At 29.0% G+C, this 18,579-nt stretch overlaps 1 protein-coding gene across 1 annotated transcript in view; it reads left to right on the top strand.

Moving 5' to 3' along the window:
- Positions 1–18,323, top strand: part of LOC134838341 (transcription factor collier) — a 37,169-nt gene extending 18,846 nt beyond the window's left edge. Inside the window, exons 7-12 of the mRNA XM_063853851.1 lie at positions 14,038–14,119; positions 14,214–14,328; positions 17,306–17,460; positions 17,524–17,650; positions 17,714–18,121; positions 18,256–18,323. Coding sequence (XP_063709921.1) covers positions 14,038–14,119; positions 14,214–14,328; positions 17,306–17,460; positions 17,524–17,650; positions 17,714–18,121; positions 18,256–18,287 — 919 coding nt within the window. The 3' untranslated portion in view covers positions 18,288–18,323. The remainder of the gene's footprint in view (positions 1–14,037; positions 14,120–14,213; positions 14,329–17,305; positions 17,461–17,523; positions 17,651–17,713; positions 18,122–18,255) is intronic.
- The last annotated feature ends 256 nt before the right edge of the window (positions 18,324–18,579 follow it).

Here is an 18,579-nt window from a genome sequence, read left to right as displayed (position 1 = left end):
AAAAAACGTGTAAATGCACTTCATCCCTAATTTTCGATTTTTGTCTATTGGTTTTTTGTGGGCACGAAACAAAAACGAAAAGATGACGACGACAATAATAATAATAAATGTAGCATAAAAATCTCCGTTGTTATCAATATCTAGCTTTAATACACAAGTCTTATGTATCTGCGGAGGAAAAAAGGATGCCGCAAGCTATAAACGAACCTTTCCCTTGGTTCATTGTGAATAATTTGTTTCTCGCAATTTTTTTTTATTAATTTTTTAATAAATTAGATTCAATAAATATAAAAATTTAATAAAAAAAATTAAATATTTTTAAGATGTTTTCGTAAATAAAAATAATAAATCAATTAATAAATTTAATATTATTTTTTTTCAACAATAATACTTGATCAAAGTTTAAGGTGTTTAGAAAAAAATATTGAAAATTATTTAAAATTTTATTTTTTTTTAATTATTTTTTTAATTTTTGAAAAAATAAATTTTTAAAAAATTACGAACCGAAGGTAAAAAAAATTTTAACTGAAGTTTAAAAAATTAAGATTTAACTTTTTAAAATATTTTTAATTTTTTTTTAAGTTTAAAATAAAAAGTCTTTTAAATTTTTAAGCTTATTAATTTTCGACCATCTTTGAAAAAAAAATTTTTATTTTTTTTTAAATTTTCAAATTTTAATTAACGTGATTCTTTTGAAACTTTAAAATTGTTAAAATTTTAACTAAAAATTTTTTTTTCACATCTCGCTAATTATTTTTCTTTGCGAAACTCAAATTTCTCACAACAAACCAACAGATGTTTACAGTCAAAAAACGAATATTCTCCCAATATTGAATGGCTATTCTATAAATAAGGCTCCGAAATCCACAGCATATGAGTAAAAATATAATCTTGCCACTATAATCTCCTTTCTACTTACGCATCCAGTCGAATATTCGACCAAAACTACAACAACAACAACAAAAAAACGGAAAAAAATCTTAGTTGTTACATTTATTTATCTGGAATTATTATTTTATCATAGCCAGTATCTTTTTTTCCTCGTTTTGCAAGCATGTGCGTCGCATGGAGGACGAGCCGACCGACATATCTTGTCATATGATTATAAATTATAAGGGGGTAGATAAAGGGCTAAACCGAATGTAATGCGTTTTTAAAGAGAGAGAAAAACTTGGGAATAATTTTTTGTTTAAGAATTTAATTTTTTGCAAGATTTTAGTTTATTCAAGGCTCATTTTGAGCTTTTCATAATTTTTTTGACTCTTTGAATGTCATCGTTTGTTGTTTAACGGTAATTAGGGTGAAGAATTGCGACTCAAATTGCAGACCGCATGCATTTCGTTCATTTTGCATTTAATAATGAGAAATTTGATACCTTTTTTTTCGTGAAAAAGGAACAAAATAAAAATCCACTTTCGTTTTCTGTAAATTTATGTGAATAATGCTCGTCATAAGTGCGCTATCTCTACAGTTAATCTAATATTTATTATTAAGCGTATGCTCATTTTTGATCAAAATCGAGTATCTCGTGTGTGTGTAGGCAAATATAAATTCAATTCTCATGAATATTACATTCATGGACGATTGTCTGGGTAGAAAGGCCCCTAATAATAATATATAATATGAAGTGTGCCTACAATAGATTATAACAACAACAACAACGTACACGGAGGAAGAGCAAATTGACATAATTAGATTTCTAAACAAAATAGAAGCACTATAAGAGATTTTTGGTGTACACGACGAGCAAATCCTTTAAATAATAATCGAATGAATCATATGAGCAATTTGTTGAGCAAAGCAAATCATTTGAATTTGAATGCCAAGCGACCCTTGTTCGAAAAATTATTTTTAAAATTTTCCGCCAAAAAGGCACACAACACGGAGATCGTGCCATAATCACCCAATTTGTATTTATTATCCGGAATGCATTTCGAGTAATTATTAAGGCAAATGTGCACTTTTGCAGCAACAACAACATTAGTAGAGTGGACGACAGGAACGCACGGATATAATTATTTGTCGGTGAGACACCTCCTTATGTAAAATTTAAATTGCTTTAGCTGTTAATGCGGTGCCACTTGCCTTCAGATTCGTAACGTTTGTGACAAAATTCGAGGACTGCGACGTTTTCCAAGCATTTGAAGCAAAAACTATCGAAAATCCTTCGCAAAACAACCCTCCAAGTAATCTAGCCAAGTAACAAAAACGCGAAGTGCAAATTATAATTCAATTAATTTGACAACAGCACACACACGTGTAATGGCGTTTCGGTGTCTACGTATGAATTTACAATCAAATTCCATCGAATTGAATCAAGTCGCCGGCATAAGTGACAAAAAGTCTGAGAGCAATAAATTATGCGCGCCAACTAGCTGTTCGACACACAGCTGATCCAATATTCATATTTTTCCGATAAATACACAATAAATCAGCGAAATGCAGAGAAATTATCCGCATAAGTTGTATCGATGGGCGTCTCTTCGCTAAATAATGATGCTTTTTCACAATATGCAGCAGCAGCGGCGGACGGTGTCTCGCGCGTCTAATCAGTAAATGGAGTCCATGCACAAAAATAAAATAATTCGCGTATGCAATGAATTATGCGACGATGTTCCTTTGGTGAAGGAATGCAAATTATCCAGATGCGACTCGGGGATCTGGAGTTTAGGGATGCTGCATTTCTAAAATTTTGCCATAAAATAAAATGATAATTACCTCGCGCATTATTAAATGCCTTTTTCGGTGATAATGATGATCATTATATGTATCAGATAAATATTTATTTTCCCCAAATATGTTTAAATCAATTTTAAATATTATTATTTTCATTTAATCACCGATCTAGATAGTGCCCGTTTGAATTTAATTGGTGTCCCATACGACGACGAGAGACCTCCTAAACAACATCTCTAATCGATTTAATGTACATTTATTTGCATTTATTAAAATTTGTTGTAGTTTTGTGCGATACTTTGTTGTGATTCGGCAGCAATGCAATGTGTGCAAAGAGATAATCTTAGTAATCAAATTATTATGGCACAATTTTCATGCTAAATTTACTATAATAACATTAGCAATTAAATCAAAAATATGCATGAATTTTGCACTTCTCCGTGGTTGTGAAAGAGATACGCAGTGAAGAGATAGAATGTGAGTCAATTCATGCAAATTTGTTAAATAATAAGTGTTCATAAAATGCATATTGAGTGGAAAGGAAAATTCTTACAGTCAATTCTCAAAATTTAAAATAATTTCAAAGAATTTATAGTTTTCTTAACTTTTATATGAAATAATTTATTTATTTTGAAATTATTTATTTTTTTTAAATAAAATTAAATTAAAAGAAAAAAATAAAAATTAAATAAAATTAAATTAAAATAAAAAAATATTTTTAAAAAAATTAATTAATTAATTAAATTAATGGTTAAAATTTAATTAAATAAATATTAATTTTAACCATTAATTTAATTAATTAATTAATTTTTTTTTTTTATTTTAATTTAATTTTATTCAATTTTTATTTATTTAATTTTATTTAAATTTTAAAGAAAAATTTTTCAAAATAAATAAATTATTTCATATAAAAATTAATCTTTTATATAAATAAATTTCTTTAAATTGACTTAAAATCTTTAACAAATTAATCAAATTAATTAAAAAAAATAAAAATTATTTTAAATATTTAACTTAAAAATTACTATTAATTTTATTAAATGTTTATAAATTTATTTAATTTTTTATTCAAAAAAAAAAAAATATTAACAATTAATTATTTTAAAATTATTTTATGAAAATTATTATTTTTTAATTAATTTATTTGACATATCTCATTTAAGCCTTGAAAAGAAAATAATAAAAATATTAATATAGTGAAAACTTTATAGCATTTATATTAAAACATTATTTTAAATTTTCATTAATTTGAGTAAAAAATTCTTTTCAAAAAATTTTTAATTTTAGAACTTTAATTTTTTAATAAATATTTTTTAATTTTAAATGGAAAAAATATTAAATAAAAATATTATTTTTAATGTTTTTCTTTTGACACAGAAAAAATATTAAAATTAATTAAATTATCATTATTTTTAATTTTTTTGTTAAAATTATTTATATTTTTAATTAATGGAAATTTTTTTTTATTAATTTTGTAATTTTTTTTTAATTTCTGTCAATTTATAACGAGAAATTTGATTCTTAAAAAAAATTAATAAGAAAAATTTATTTCCTTAACAAAAATCATATTTTTTCCGCAAATAATTCCATTTTTAAAGACCTGTCTGTACATTGAAAATCTTTAAGATGTCTCGTCATGACTTGAAAGACGACGACTTTAACCTGCAATAACCGAAATATATCACAAAATATTGCGAAGAAATAGTATATCCTGACTGTGTGTGTGATACCGGATCAACTTCCAATAGACACACTTTCCACATACACTTAAATAAATTTTACATTATTGATATCTTAAAGCACTTTGCGTTCACATATAACCCTCTTACAAAGACATATCTTTTACATATCAATTGTTGGAAGCAAGTGCGAGCCAGACACTTGCCGAGCTACGAATGCAACGGAAATATCAAATTGTCGGTTCATATTCTTCTCCGGTACAATGTACCACTAATAATAATAATAATCTCAAATTCTAGCAATAGAAGATGAATAAATGAATGAATAAAATGTTCTAAAATTGACTAGAGGGTATGTGTGCGAATAAATACATATATTTATGACTTTTCCTCATGCGAGTGTGTGTGTGTTCCAAAAATACACCTCAGGAAAAGTGAACATCATGTGAATGCCTTCTAATAGTATAATCCAACATTTTATTGTGTGAAATTTATCATTGTATCAGACACTTTTTATTGTGTGTAGCTACGTTGCAAAAACTTCATACGAATAATTCAATTTTCATCCTTTTTAACATAACATCGTTAGACCATTGTTATGGATTTGCAAAATTGAAATTGAAACCGAAATGCACTTTTGCCTCAAAATATGAGAAGGCTGATTACCTTTTCTCTTTGATGCCATTTGATGCTTCAGAGTGAGGCAAAATTAGGATAACGAACCCATTAATTCCGAAAAATTTCCGAAACTAAAGGGGAAAACCACTTTAATGAACGTCTTCACGATTTATCAAAAAATTTCTCATTTTCTCGAATCGACGTGAAATTTCTTCGTCATCACTCGAACTCGACCTTACAACATTATAACACCCATAAAAATATTTCTCTGCCGTTTTTTTGTGTGCCTTTTTGAACATTTCCACACACAATTGTCATAATTTACTGTTGTTTTGCTTTGATAGCATCAATTTGGGCTGCAAACGACGAAGAAGCTATTTAAAACGGAAAAACTGTGTACGGAGGGGTGATGGTGTGAAAAATAAACAAATGAAACATTAAAAATTTTCTCTTTAAGTCGGGCTCTGTATGAAAATGAACGTAATCAGATCTACGAACAACGAAAACAACATGGACCATGAAAAATTCACGCATTTTAAAATGTGTTACAAATTTTCTCTCTTGGGTATAATGATGGCCGACATTTGGGTGGCTTAGACTTTGTTTCGTCTGTTTTTTTTTCTTGACATTTTTTTTTGAAGTCAATGAATGAAAAAAAAACAAAACAAACAAAATTGTTTATTCCGTTACAAATTTATTTTTTTTTTTGAGAATCGATTCGATGAATGAACGTCGTAAAATATTTATTTTTTTTTCTTGTTAGACTTGTTTGTATCACGTTTTGAATAATAAGACAAAAAAAAATTTTTTTTTCAGGGGTTGTTCCCCATTTTTTTCTTGTGAAGATATTTTTTTTGCAAGTATTTAAATGGGTTTTATTAGAAAAAAAAAGTTTTGTGACGAATTTGCAATCAATTTTTTTTTCTTATAAATTCCAGTCACAAAAAGTTAGCCAACCTTTTAAAAAATCACATTCAACAAGGACAATAAAAATAAAGAGAAACACGAAAAAAAAGACATTTATATTACATTGCCTTACTTTTTGTTTTCTTCGTTCTTCGTGCCTTTTGATCTCGAATCGTTGTCCACTACACAAAATTATTGTTTTTGTTATAGATTTTACCCCCATTTCGGCACGAGGCACAGTACACCACGCGGAGAACAAGAGAGAGACACATAAAAAAATTTGTACATAAAAACCGTCTGTTTAACATTTTCGTGCTCGGTACGGAGCAGCATCAATTTACTTTCCCTCGTGAGTCATAGAGACACGACACACACACACACGCACGTAGCGAAAGAGGTTTTCCAAGTCCCAACAGCATGGTTTCGAATCCCAAAGCCTCCCTTTTATTTTTCGGCGTTACATGTAAACAAATCACAAATACACGCGCAAAGAACGAACAAAAAAAAAAGCGACCGTGAAAGAGTGTGTTGACAAGAAATATTTTCGCCGGCAATCCTATGGGAATGAAGAAGACAACACTATATGCGAGTGTGTGTGTGTGTTACAGCATCCACTTGTCAATGTATTGGAGGGAAATTCGCCTCCCCACAGAGAGAACGAGTGATGATTTTTGTTGTTTGCTGCTTACTTCGAGCGACTTGTTTCTATGAATGAACGACCATTCACTGAATAAATTTGTTGGAAAATGTTTTGTTTTTAAGTGGTACACACACACACACAGCGAAACTCGAACGAAAGTGAAAATTCTCTTTCTTTTTATGGTTTTTACGAGCACTTTTTTTTAACACACTCGTCTTCTTCTTCGGCAGAAAATCTTTTTAAACAACTCTTTTTTTTCGCTCGTCGTTCTCAAATTGTCTTCAGAAGTGATGAATGTAACGAATGTTTCCGTACAGAAAATGTTCGCAGGAAAGGCAAAAAAACAAATATATTTATTTGCTAACGAAACGTCTTTCAATGATGATATTCATGTATCGCTTTATTTGATGCCGTGATTTACGTTGAATATTTATTTATATCGTCTTTTTTTGGGGAAAAAATATGAAGATGATGAAAAAATTGGCGTGTGTGGGTTTTTCACGTTAAACAATTTCATGAAAATGTTTTTGTATTACTTAAGACTTTAAATTATTTGGAAAAATATTCGAGTAACAATTACGTAATTTTTTTTAGTATTTAAAAAATTATTAAATTAAATTAAATAAATTAAATTAAATTAAATTTAAAAAATTATTTGAAGGAAATTAAATATTTTCCATAAAATTTAAGTTAAATTTTAAAGAAAATAAAATTAAGTTTAAAAATTTCTTACGTCTTTTGATTTTTATTATTTCAAATTTTATTTTCTGTTTGAAAATTAAACAAAGAATAATTTTATAATTAAAAAAAAAACATTTTAAATTTTTTGACAAATGTTTATTAAATTAAAATTTTATACATATTCTGGAATTTAATAAAAAAATAAAACAAAAAATTGAAAATTTAAAATCCTTAATTAACTTTTAGACATTTTTCAAAAAATTTTTACCTCAAAATTCCAAAAAAGCCATTGTTATTATTTTTTTTTCACATTAAATTTTTATAAAAATTAAATTCGATGAATTTTGAAACTTCTTTAAAAATTATTTATTTTTTTTTTATTTTAAGCCTAATTTTTATTTTTAAATTTTATTACTTAAAAAGAAAAATTTTTTACAAATTTTTTTAAAAATAATTTAGCTTGAAAAAAATAATTTTTGTGGAAAAATCTTGAACTTTTTTAACGCCCCCAGATCTTCCTGTAACGCAAATAGAACAACGCACGTCAGGAAAAAAAACAACAAGAGCTTAACATAGCTTATAATTTAATAAACCAAACAAGTTAACAAGGAGCAAAACGTAAATTGTTTTGGTTGTATAACAAGTCGTTGTTGTCGTCGTCGTCGTTGTCGCAAAATGAAAGAAAATGGGGAGCAGGAGGAAATTCTTGTGTATTCTCTGTGCACGAAAGAAGCAAACAGCAAAGACGATGTCGACGTTTAAGGAAACGTTTAATAAATAAAAAAGCGACATTTCCTTCATTGTACACACATTTTGTACCTTCTTACAAAGCAACATAAATAAATTGAGTTAGGAAATCTTTCAAGTAACTTGTTTGTGTTTTGTTGTTGTTTTTTTTTTGCTTCACGTACACGACGACTTCGATAATGATCGCATGAGAGGAAGATAAAAATATGATTATTTACACCACGCATCATTTAATGCCAGACATGGGTGATGATTACCTCGGATACCTGTTGTGCCAAAGTTGTTTTATTGATTTTTTGACCTTATATAGCTGGGGATGGTGCTGTCTTGTGTCTCAATTACCACGTTTTGACCTAATTAGCATAAAACGAACATTGTCTCACATATGTTCTCGATGATGTCTGCAATATCGATTTGTCGATGTTTCTTGGATGGACCTTCTTTTTTGTACATACGCACACTCGACGATTTTTCTCTCACTATCATAACAACGGCAAGTGGCAGCAAGATTGACCTACGGATTGAAAAGGGGTTATTTTAACATCTTAAGAGGTTAAATTAGTCCTTTTTTTGATAAGGGGTTAATTTAACCTCTTAAGTGTTTCATTTAATCTTTTTAAAGGAATCAAACTGACTTCCTTTGGAGTTGATCATATATAGCCCTTCAAATTAAATCCTTCAGGAGGTTAAATTAACCCTTGAGAGGTTAATTTAATCCCTTGAGTGGTTAATTTAATACCTTGAGAGGTAAATTCAATACTTTCAGAAGTTATTTTAATCCCTTTTGATTAAACAAAAAGTATCAAAAGGGATTAAAATAACATCTATAGGGATTAAAATAACTTCTCAAGGGATTAAATTAACTTATAATGGTTTAAATTAACATCCTGAAGGAATAAATTTATAAAAGTTGTAGACGATCAACTCCAAAGGAAGTCAGATTGATTTCTAATAAGCTTAAATTAACCTCTTAAGGGGTTAGATTAGTCCCTTTTCATAAAATAAGGGACTAATTTAACCCCTCAAGGTGCTAATTTAACTCCTTTTCAATCCGTAGAGCAATAACAACAGAAAAAAGTGATATCATTTTCTTTTTTTGTGCTTCTATATATAAACACTTACACACACACACAGACACAAACAAGTTACGATGATGTCTCCATTCTAAGCGGTTTTGATATTGACTCTCTTTCCCTTGAGCTTTCGTCAATACATTTGGGAGTTATTATGTTATGGCCCATATAGATATGTTTCTATTTATTTGCTCTTCTTTTTTTCGTACTACAGCAGTACTTTCAAGAGAAAAAATGGCTTGTGTGTGTGTTGATGTAACATAACATAACAATGGAAATTTTTGGCACACACAAATGTACACGAACTTGAACATTTTTGGGGAGATTACACAAGCAAAACAGCCATTTATTTTTGCTTTTTTACGTTTGACATGCGTCCACACATGAACCTCCATGTGTGTGTGTTGGTCCCCTTTGGAAAAAATATTTCGATTTTTCCAATGTCTTTGAACTCTTATAAATAGCTTTCGGGATCGGTAGCATGTCAATATTCAAATTAATTTAATTAATTGACGATAAATTTTCAATATTCATCGACCGACATGCAATTTACATGACAAAAAGTCATCTTATATAATGTTTATGTTTATTATGTAAGACATTATTCTTAATTTGATCATATTCACGGAAGGAAGGTGCTTAGTGTCTCGTGTACAGAAATAGCGTCAGAAGGATAATGTTGAAAAGAGAAAAAGGAAGGAAAAGTTGTCGTTCGTTAGACACAAGAAGACTAATAATAATCAAGATAATTTGTAAGATGCTGCTAATTTGGTGTCATTTGCTCCTGGAAATTTACGACCGTCTTTTTCTCCGGTGCGGTTAAGATATTTTTAGCATCCTTCCTTGTCTTTTCAACAAAATTTTCCGTAATCGCATAAAACAATCGTCACAGCAACACATTATCTACACATTTTATAATTGATTATTAGCATTATTTTACCTACAATTTGGTACTGTTCCACTTCCCATGCGACGTACATAAGATTTAATTCATGCCTTATTATGTGATTATCTCATAAAATCTATATCTTTCAACCAGCAACCAATAGATTCCTAATAAGTATGTGTTGTCGAGTAGAGTTATTTATTTTAAAATACAGAGGCACACATACACACGTTCGAACTGATTTTCTCTTGGGCATTCCACTAATGTCAGGAAAATGTTATAATGAACGACACACACAAGTCATGCCAAAGCAAAAATAATAACATAAGATCATAAATAAGATTATTATTTATTATTATTATTTTGTGCGTTGTTGTTTTTGTCGATAAATTAGAATTGAATGCTGCTGAAAGTTTTGTATTTTAATTTTTTTAACGGAAAATTGGAAGCCGACATGATTATTATTGAAACTCCATCGATCCTGCGGGGAATTGTCAGTTTTCGATATTTATAATGAGGTGTTGTGTTTAACGTGATTTTGAGACATAAATCGGTCAGAAACGACTCAGAATTTTTTTTTAAAGGGTGTGAAATTTTTAATAAATTTTAAAATGATGTTTAAAATATTCAATATAATTTTTAAAAAATATTTCTTATCTAAATAATAATTTAAAAAAAAAATAAATTGAGTATTAAAATTAAAAATAAATCGAAAATAATTAATAACGTTAAAAAAACATTTTGTTCCAAAAATAATAAAATGACCTGAATTACGATGAAAATATTTAAATTAAATTTGCAAACAAAATAAAAGCAAAATACATTTTTATATTAAAATAAATGTAAAATAATATCATAAAATATTCAATAATATTTAAAAAAAAGGTTTTTTTATTATAGATCCTTTATATTCTTATAAATAAATTTAAGAAAAATTCAAAATGAGTATTTTAAAAATATTAAATAAATTGAAAATGATTTATTTTATTAAAAATTTAAAAAAAAAAGTTTGTGCCAAAAATAAAAAAAAAATATTTATAACAACCATTTGTTAAAAAAATTAAAATTATGAAAAATATTTAAATTAAATTTTCTAATTTATTTAATTTTATTTTTTTTTAATAATTCATATTAACTTAAAAAAAATATTTTAAAAATTATATATTTATTATTATATTATATTCATTTTTAAATAAATAATAAAAAAAAAATAAATAAAATAAAAAAAATAAATAAATTTAAATTAAAATGGATATTTTTTGAATAATTAGATTTCTTAAAAAATTTAATTATTTAAAAAAACAATCTTGAATATTTTTTCAAAAAATTGGAATTAATATTATTTTTATGACTTCCAATTTATTATTTTTTTGAAAAATTACATGCACAACGTCCCAAAAATTAATAAAATAACAATAATCGTGTTACGTCTATATCATATCGGATCCATTTCCACTTGCACCCCTAAAATACTGTGTGTGCATTGTTAAATGTAATTGAGTTACGTCTCCTCTTGCACAAGTACACAATTTTATTTGAACACACATAACATGCTTAAACTAATTAATACACCCTCCTACTTGTGCGCGAGGGCAAACTACCTGCGGCATCATTCTTCTCGACCAATTTATACACGGAAGGAATAGTGCAAAAAAATTAGCTTCACTTTTGTTCAAAGTTAAACTGGTGCATGTGGTTGGATTAAAAACAGGAGAAACTTCCGCGCGGCTATGATACGAAGAACACAACAGATGTCAGCCCTTAAGGCAAATTATTTTGTAAATAACTCAGCGGGAAGTTTATACAACATAAATTAGTTTATATGAGTTCGACTTATGTCCCGAAAAAAAAAATGTATTTGATTTTGCGTGGCGCAGCAGGACATTCACTGAGAGGTGTTAGATACTTTTTTATTATTATTATTATCGTTTTTGATGATTACGCTGAGTATCAATAAAAATTTCGCTTGAAGGACGATAAAATTATTTACGAGGCGATTCCCTCTCTTAGAAAAGAAGACGAAAATTATCACCATTTTAAAATTATTGCGATCATAAAAAGAATTTTTTTTAAAGAAGCCCGTAATTACACGGCGCATTTCTAATTGTTCGAAAAAAAAAACTTGAACAATTTTTCATATTTTTTTCATGAATTTTTTAATTATGATTAATATTGTCATGCATATTTAAAACAAAAAAAAAAGTTAAACACACAGACAATTTTCATAATTTTACATAATTTTCATATCTGTAAAAATAATCAGGGATCGTCCTTGCAAAAAAGTAGTTTAATATGCATTTTTTTGTGTCTCTAACATGAAAAATGAAATAAGACACCGAATATTATTCCATATTTCTACTCTCCCTGTCCCATTTATTATCTGTTTGTCACAATTATGAATCTATTCTAGCATGTGTGTGTATAAAAAACTTTTTTTTTTGTCATGTTATGTATTTAGAAGGGCAAGCAAAGTCGACATATGATCAAGAGAGAGAGAAAAGGTCTTGTGCGGTGGATAAACGTAATTGTTGCAACATTATCTCTCGTCGTTGTTCGTTTATTCCTCTTTTTTGTCGTACTTTTTTGCATTGTCCTCATAATAAATTATGTTGTCTCTTCATTAGTTAGATTTCGAGCAGTCCACTTTTTAAGTGTTTTTATCTGTTCACTTCATTCAGTACTAGTAGTCATCAACCCTTGGAAATCGTCAGAGGGGTGCTAAAATTAAAAAAAAAAATTATGAATGATGATCTTGTACCAGCGCGATTTTTCAACCCATATGGTTTATTGCGGTGTTACAAGTGTCTCTATCACTCGTTCATTAGATTAGTTTAAATATTCTAGTTTTTTTTGTTTGTTTATTTATGGCACAATGATCAAGAAGGTACTTGAATTAAATCTGAGTAAAAAATTTTTATTTGTTGCCGTATGGTGCAAATAACACAAAAATTAACATGCGTATTGTTTATTTTTATTTACAATCTTCTCGAGGGCTCTTCAAACGTAATTGAGAGGGTGCTTCATTGGTTTTTTGCCGTTTTCTTGTTCAATTGATGTTTTTATCAATGCGAGGAAGAACAAACATTGTAAAAGTAAATATTTAACTTTTATCGGCAAAATTATTGGAAATGCTTTAATTTGATTATTTTTTCATCCCTACTTTAATTTTACTTTAATTTTTAAATAATTTTTCTTCGTCTCAGAAAAAAAAAATTCTCTGAAAAAATAAGAAGATTATTCATTATTATATTGATCAGATTACTTTCAGATAAATATAATTTTTTTCCGGTATATTAACTTTGGCATTTTATTACAAAAGTAACTTTTGCCAGAAATGTCTCGGAAATGTCTTTAAAATTTAATTAAATGGCGAATTAAAGCAGAACATGAAATAAAAAATTATTCGTTTCGTTAAATTTATCAAAAAATTAATTTTTATGACATCTGTTGACACTGCCTGACTTCTGTTTTGCTTTTTCCAAGTGAATTCCGAGAATGCCAGACCAACACTAGACTTCCTCGTACTTGTACCGGATGACCTCAGAGGTCGTTAAAAAATAATTTGTTAAGTTTTTTTCGGTGTCAAATGAATGTTGACTATAAACACACACTTTTTGTCGATAATCGACACTTTTTTGTCATCTGGAGTCTGGTCGTAACTTGTTGACATATCAAAATATGTCTTGTCGAAGATGATAAATTGCGGATCGCTTGACGGAAGTATTTAGTCCAAAGCTAAAAACAAACAAGAAGGAAGTGATTGCACTGCGACCTGATTGATGATTCGCAGAAAAAGGGAATTAACACCTAAAATTTTTGTCCGGAAGGTTCATTTTTCGATAAATGTCCTTGTTGATGTACATAAAATCGTAATAATCATAAAAGGAAGCACGTAAATCCTTATCTGGCAGATAGATCACCCTCACGTTTGTGACGAAATATGTGTGTATGTTGCTTCTTGGAACACTTGTTGTAGGTTGATTAACTGCCAAAACATAAAAATGGGACAAATTGTTGAATCTGGCAGTAAAAAAAAAAGTTTTTTAATTACTTTACTTACGTTTCAAAAGGAAACCTGCTAATAAAATTATTTAAATTTCAAAATTCTAATAATTTTTTTTTTAATTTCAGATTTTTCTTGAAATTTTTCCTCAAATGTAATCAAAATTGCTTGAAAAACGCCGGAAATCCACGTGATATGAGACGATTCCAAGTAAGTTTCTTCTAGTTCTCTAAAAAAAAAATTAAAAAAATATTATTTTAATTCGTAAATTCAAATTTTTCTCATCAAATCGTCACAATTGCAGGTAGTGATAGCGACACAAGTCACCGTTGAGGGACCCCTTCTCGCCATCTCGGACAACATGTTTGTGCATAACAACTCGAAGCACGGACGTCGCGCGAAACGCATGGATCCCGAAGGTACTGGCAATAGTCCATTGGGTATTTCCGGGCATCCTTTGGCACCAGACAGTACGTACGACGGTCGGTTTCATTCAAAATTTTTAACAAAAAAATTTTTTTTTTGCATTAGATTTTTTTAGTTTGAATTTTTTTTATTATTTTGTGTGGTTTTTCAATTTTTAATTTAAAAAAAAAATCAAATCAATTGGAATCGAATTCTATAATTTTTATTATTTTAGCCGATAAGAATGGTTTTGTAAGTGATCGTTGTTCGTACTTATTGTGTGTCTTAGTTTTTAGTTTTTTTTTTACGATAAAAGAGAATTTTTTCCACTTCTAAAAAAATATTTGAACGACATCACGTAATGTTTATCCTACAAAAATTCCGAACAAAATACACACAAAATTGTTGACTTTTATGATGTCATGTAAAATATCAGATACAATTCATGTCATCATCGTGTTTCACATTTTTTTGTGAGAAACAATGGCAATTTACTCGGTGCAACAAATTTTCTGATAGCATTACAAGAACAGCACATAAAAAACTCACCTGTCTTGTTCATGAAAAATCCAGTCATTTCATTTAATCTATTAACGTGTATCTCTCTTGATGCTAAATTTTCACTGATCCCAACAAAATTTACCTTCAACACAGAACAGTTGAAGAATGGCAGTTAGGCAGAATAGTTGACAATGAAATGACACTCTGTTTATTTCTATTTGAGTGTGGTTGTTGGAAAATGCACTGCAACCCTTTCGGGAATTTTTTTTTCGTCAAAATTTTTTAAAAACTTTTTTCATCAAGTTGACTTTTAATTTTTTTTTTTTGAAGTTTTTAGACATTTTTGATAATTTTGAGTACAAAAATTACTGAAAATGTCCAAAAGGGTACCCATCTTGCCATAAAATTGTAAACATTTTGGACAAAAATTGGTCAATAAACGCCTGGCAACACAAACATGCACTTGACTGGAGTGTCAAGCCAATAAATATTGTCCCAGTTTGTGGCATACGAGCACGATTTGGTGAACTTCACCACAGATTGTTATTAAAATCCATGCTGTGATGTGCATTCAACATGAAACAAGAGTTTTTGAACATCGCTTGATAGACGCAGAGCAAATTTTTTTCCATGTTGGTGGTTGGTGCTTTCAACAGATTTTTAATTATCATTGTCATCGTCCTCGGGGACTTCTTACACTCTTTTTTTAATTCGCACTAAATTGTTATAACAACTTCATGATAGATGATGGAAGATAAATCATTTGTGAGTCCTTTCGTCAAATTCGCGTTCCCTACAAAAAAAAAAGTAAAAAATGGAATGTAAATTTATGATAAATGCGGAAAAAATATATGGAAAGCGAGACTATTAAAGGAGTAAAAAATTACCTAAATATAAATCAAATAAAACACCTATTTAAATAGCATTTTACATATTTTTCATTGTGAATGGCTGTAAAAAAGTAACAAGATAAAGTGTGCTTGCCGGAAAAATCTTTTTGCAGTACATGCTATGTAGCAGTTGTGAAAACTTACTTAAAATCATAAAACCATAAAATAATTATTTATTTTTATGGTGTTACTTGAGCGAGTTTAAAATGCCATAAATATCATTGTCTGCCGTTCCTTCTTTCTGTAATTGCAGAAAATTGTATTATTTCGATAGGAAGACGAGATTTAAGTTAAAAATTTTTTATGTATGAAATTTCATTCGACTTTTATTTTTTTTCCAAACTTTTTGACCAACATTTTTGGTTTTGAAATTAAAAATAATAAAAAAATAAATAAATAAAATAAATAAAAATTAAATTAAAAAAAAAATTAAATGAAATTAAAAAAAAATAAATTTAAACAATTTTCAGTAATTTGCTCTTTTTGAAAAATTTACATTGAGATTTTTTTAAATTAGTATTTGTAAAAAATAATAATTAAATTAAAAAAATATTTAAATAAAAAAATCAATAAATTTTTTAAAAATAATGTTAAGTAATATTTTTAGTATTTTTACCTAGAAAACTTTTTAGAGAAGAAAATTTATATTTATTTTGGTACAATTTTTTTTTTATTAAAATTCTATTGAAAAAGAATTGAAAAATATTTTAAGCAATTCTGACAAAAATATTTTAATAGAAGAAAATTCATTTTAAAATACTTTAAAAATTTTTTAAATTTCGGCACAAAACTTTATGAGTTGAAATTTAAAAAAAAAATCCTTAAAAAAAATAATCAATAATGAAAAACGAAAATTTTTGATAAAATTTAAAATTTTTTCTTTGAATTTTTGACTTTTCAACTCTTTAAAAAAATCGAAATAAATTCTTCTGAAAAAACAGAAAAATCAAGTAAAATGTCCATTGTTCAACCATTTTGTCTTTTTCTCTCAAAATGCGTCAATTGCTTCTCATTCATCAAACCTCCCCCATACATTTCATTATTAAAACTACTCATACTCACACGAGAAACCATGTCATTTCATGCAAAAATTTCCAATGTCTTCATGAGATATCTACAATTTCCCTTGACTTTTCGTACTTTGACTGAAAATTCAAGTAAAACTAAAAAGAAAGGGGAGAGAAAGAATGAATTTGTGTTGTTTATGGCGTTTCATGTAATTTTTCCCTACATTGCGAAGAAAATGGGGGACGATGATTTTCCGCATGTAGATTTTTTTTTCACAAGTTGCGTAGAAAAGACAGTAAAAATAAATATGTAGCGACAAAAAACACATTAAAACACAAATAATAATAATGTCGTCAATGTTACTCGACCATATTTTTCATTCAAGTGGAAGACATTCTCTTTTTCCTTCTACGATACGGCGACGTGGTAATATATCTAGCGACTTGTACACATTTATGGTAGCATAGGCGAACAAGAAAAGTAGATGTAGAGAGAGAGAAGAAAAAAAAAATACGAGGAATTAAATAAATGATGTGCAATTAATAGAAAATTTGCAGCAACGTTAATTTTTATATGCCATTTTGTCTTGCAGGCATTTATCCACCATTACCTATGGCAACGCCTTGCATCAAAGCAATTTCGCCGAGCGAGGGATGGACAAGTGGCGGTGCACAAGTTATAATTGTCGGCGATAATTTCTTCGATGGATTGCAAGTTGTCTTCGGCACGATGCTTGTGTGGAGTGAGGTAAGTTTTCTGCACGAAAATGAACTTTTGGCATCATATTTAACTTTCTCTTGTTACTTTTAGCTGATAACCTCACATGCGATTCGTGTGCAAACACCACCTCGTCACATTCCGGGCGTCGTTGAAGTAACTTTATCCTACAAAAGCAAACAATTTTGCAAGGGATCACCCGGGCGCTTTGTCTATGTTTGTAAGTAGTCCCGAAAAAATCCGCCAAAAATGTTTATTTTACTCAAAAACTTTATCTTTTTAGCTCTCAACGAACCAACGATCGACTACGGTTTCCAACGACTTCAGAAACTGATTCCACGTCATCCGGGCGATCCGGAAAAATTACCCAAAGAAATTATTCTGAAGCGTGCTGCAGATCTCGCGGAAGCTCTGTACTCGATGCCACGTTCGCCGGGCGGATCGGGCAGTTTCAACTCGTACACGGGCCAGTTAGCGGTCAGCGTTTCGTCGGAAGGTCAATGGAACGAAGGCGATGAATATACGCGAGCGCAAAGTAGTAGTGTGAGTCCACGAGGAGGATATTGCAGCAGTGCCTCGACACCGCATTCGTCGGGCGGCGGATCCTATGGCAGCGGCAACGGCTACGGACCAACACCAAATATGACGTCATTACCATCGTCGCCAGCGAGCGTTTTCAATTCGGCATCAAGTAAGTAAAAAATTCATTTGATATAAATTCTTTTGAGTTTTTCGCTTGTGTCGTTGATGAAATATCAGGCATTCTGTTTCTGCTTTAAAAAAAGAGATTTTTAGCAAAATTTCCTACTTTTAACTTACTTACAGCACTGCATTGGGCACCAACATTTGGTTTTTAGGATACGTACAATTTAACGGTTGCTGCCACTTCCACGACAAATTCGACAGTTTACTCCTCTTATTATAACAGTGACCAGCAAGCCACTCACGAGTGTAAGTTCAAGTCAGATTGCCTGATAATTCTCTAAAAAAATTTTTGAAATAAAAAAAATTAATTATTTTTTTTAATTTTTTTTTAGGAATGAATGGTCACAACAACAACAACAACATGAATGGACTCACATCGACATCGTGTTACAATTCTTACCTTATGCCACAATGCAGTACGGGACTCGAGCAGCAACCGAGTAG

The sequence above is a fragment of the Culicoides brevitarsis genome, chromosome 1 (assembly GCF_036172545.1).
Source record: "Culicoides brevitarsis isolate CSIRO-B50_1 chromosome 1, AGI_CSIRO_Cbre_v1, whole genome shotgun sequence".
Taxonomy (NCBI): Eukaryota; Metazoa; Arthropoda; class Insecta; order Diptera; family Ceratopogonidae; genus Culicoides; species Culicoides brevitarsis.
The sequence above is the reverse complement of the archived record's forward strand: the minus strand, read 5'-3'. Positions and strand labels throughout refer to the sequence as shown.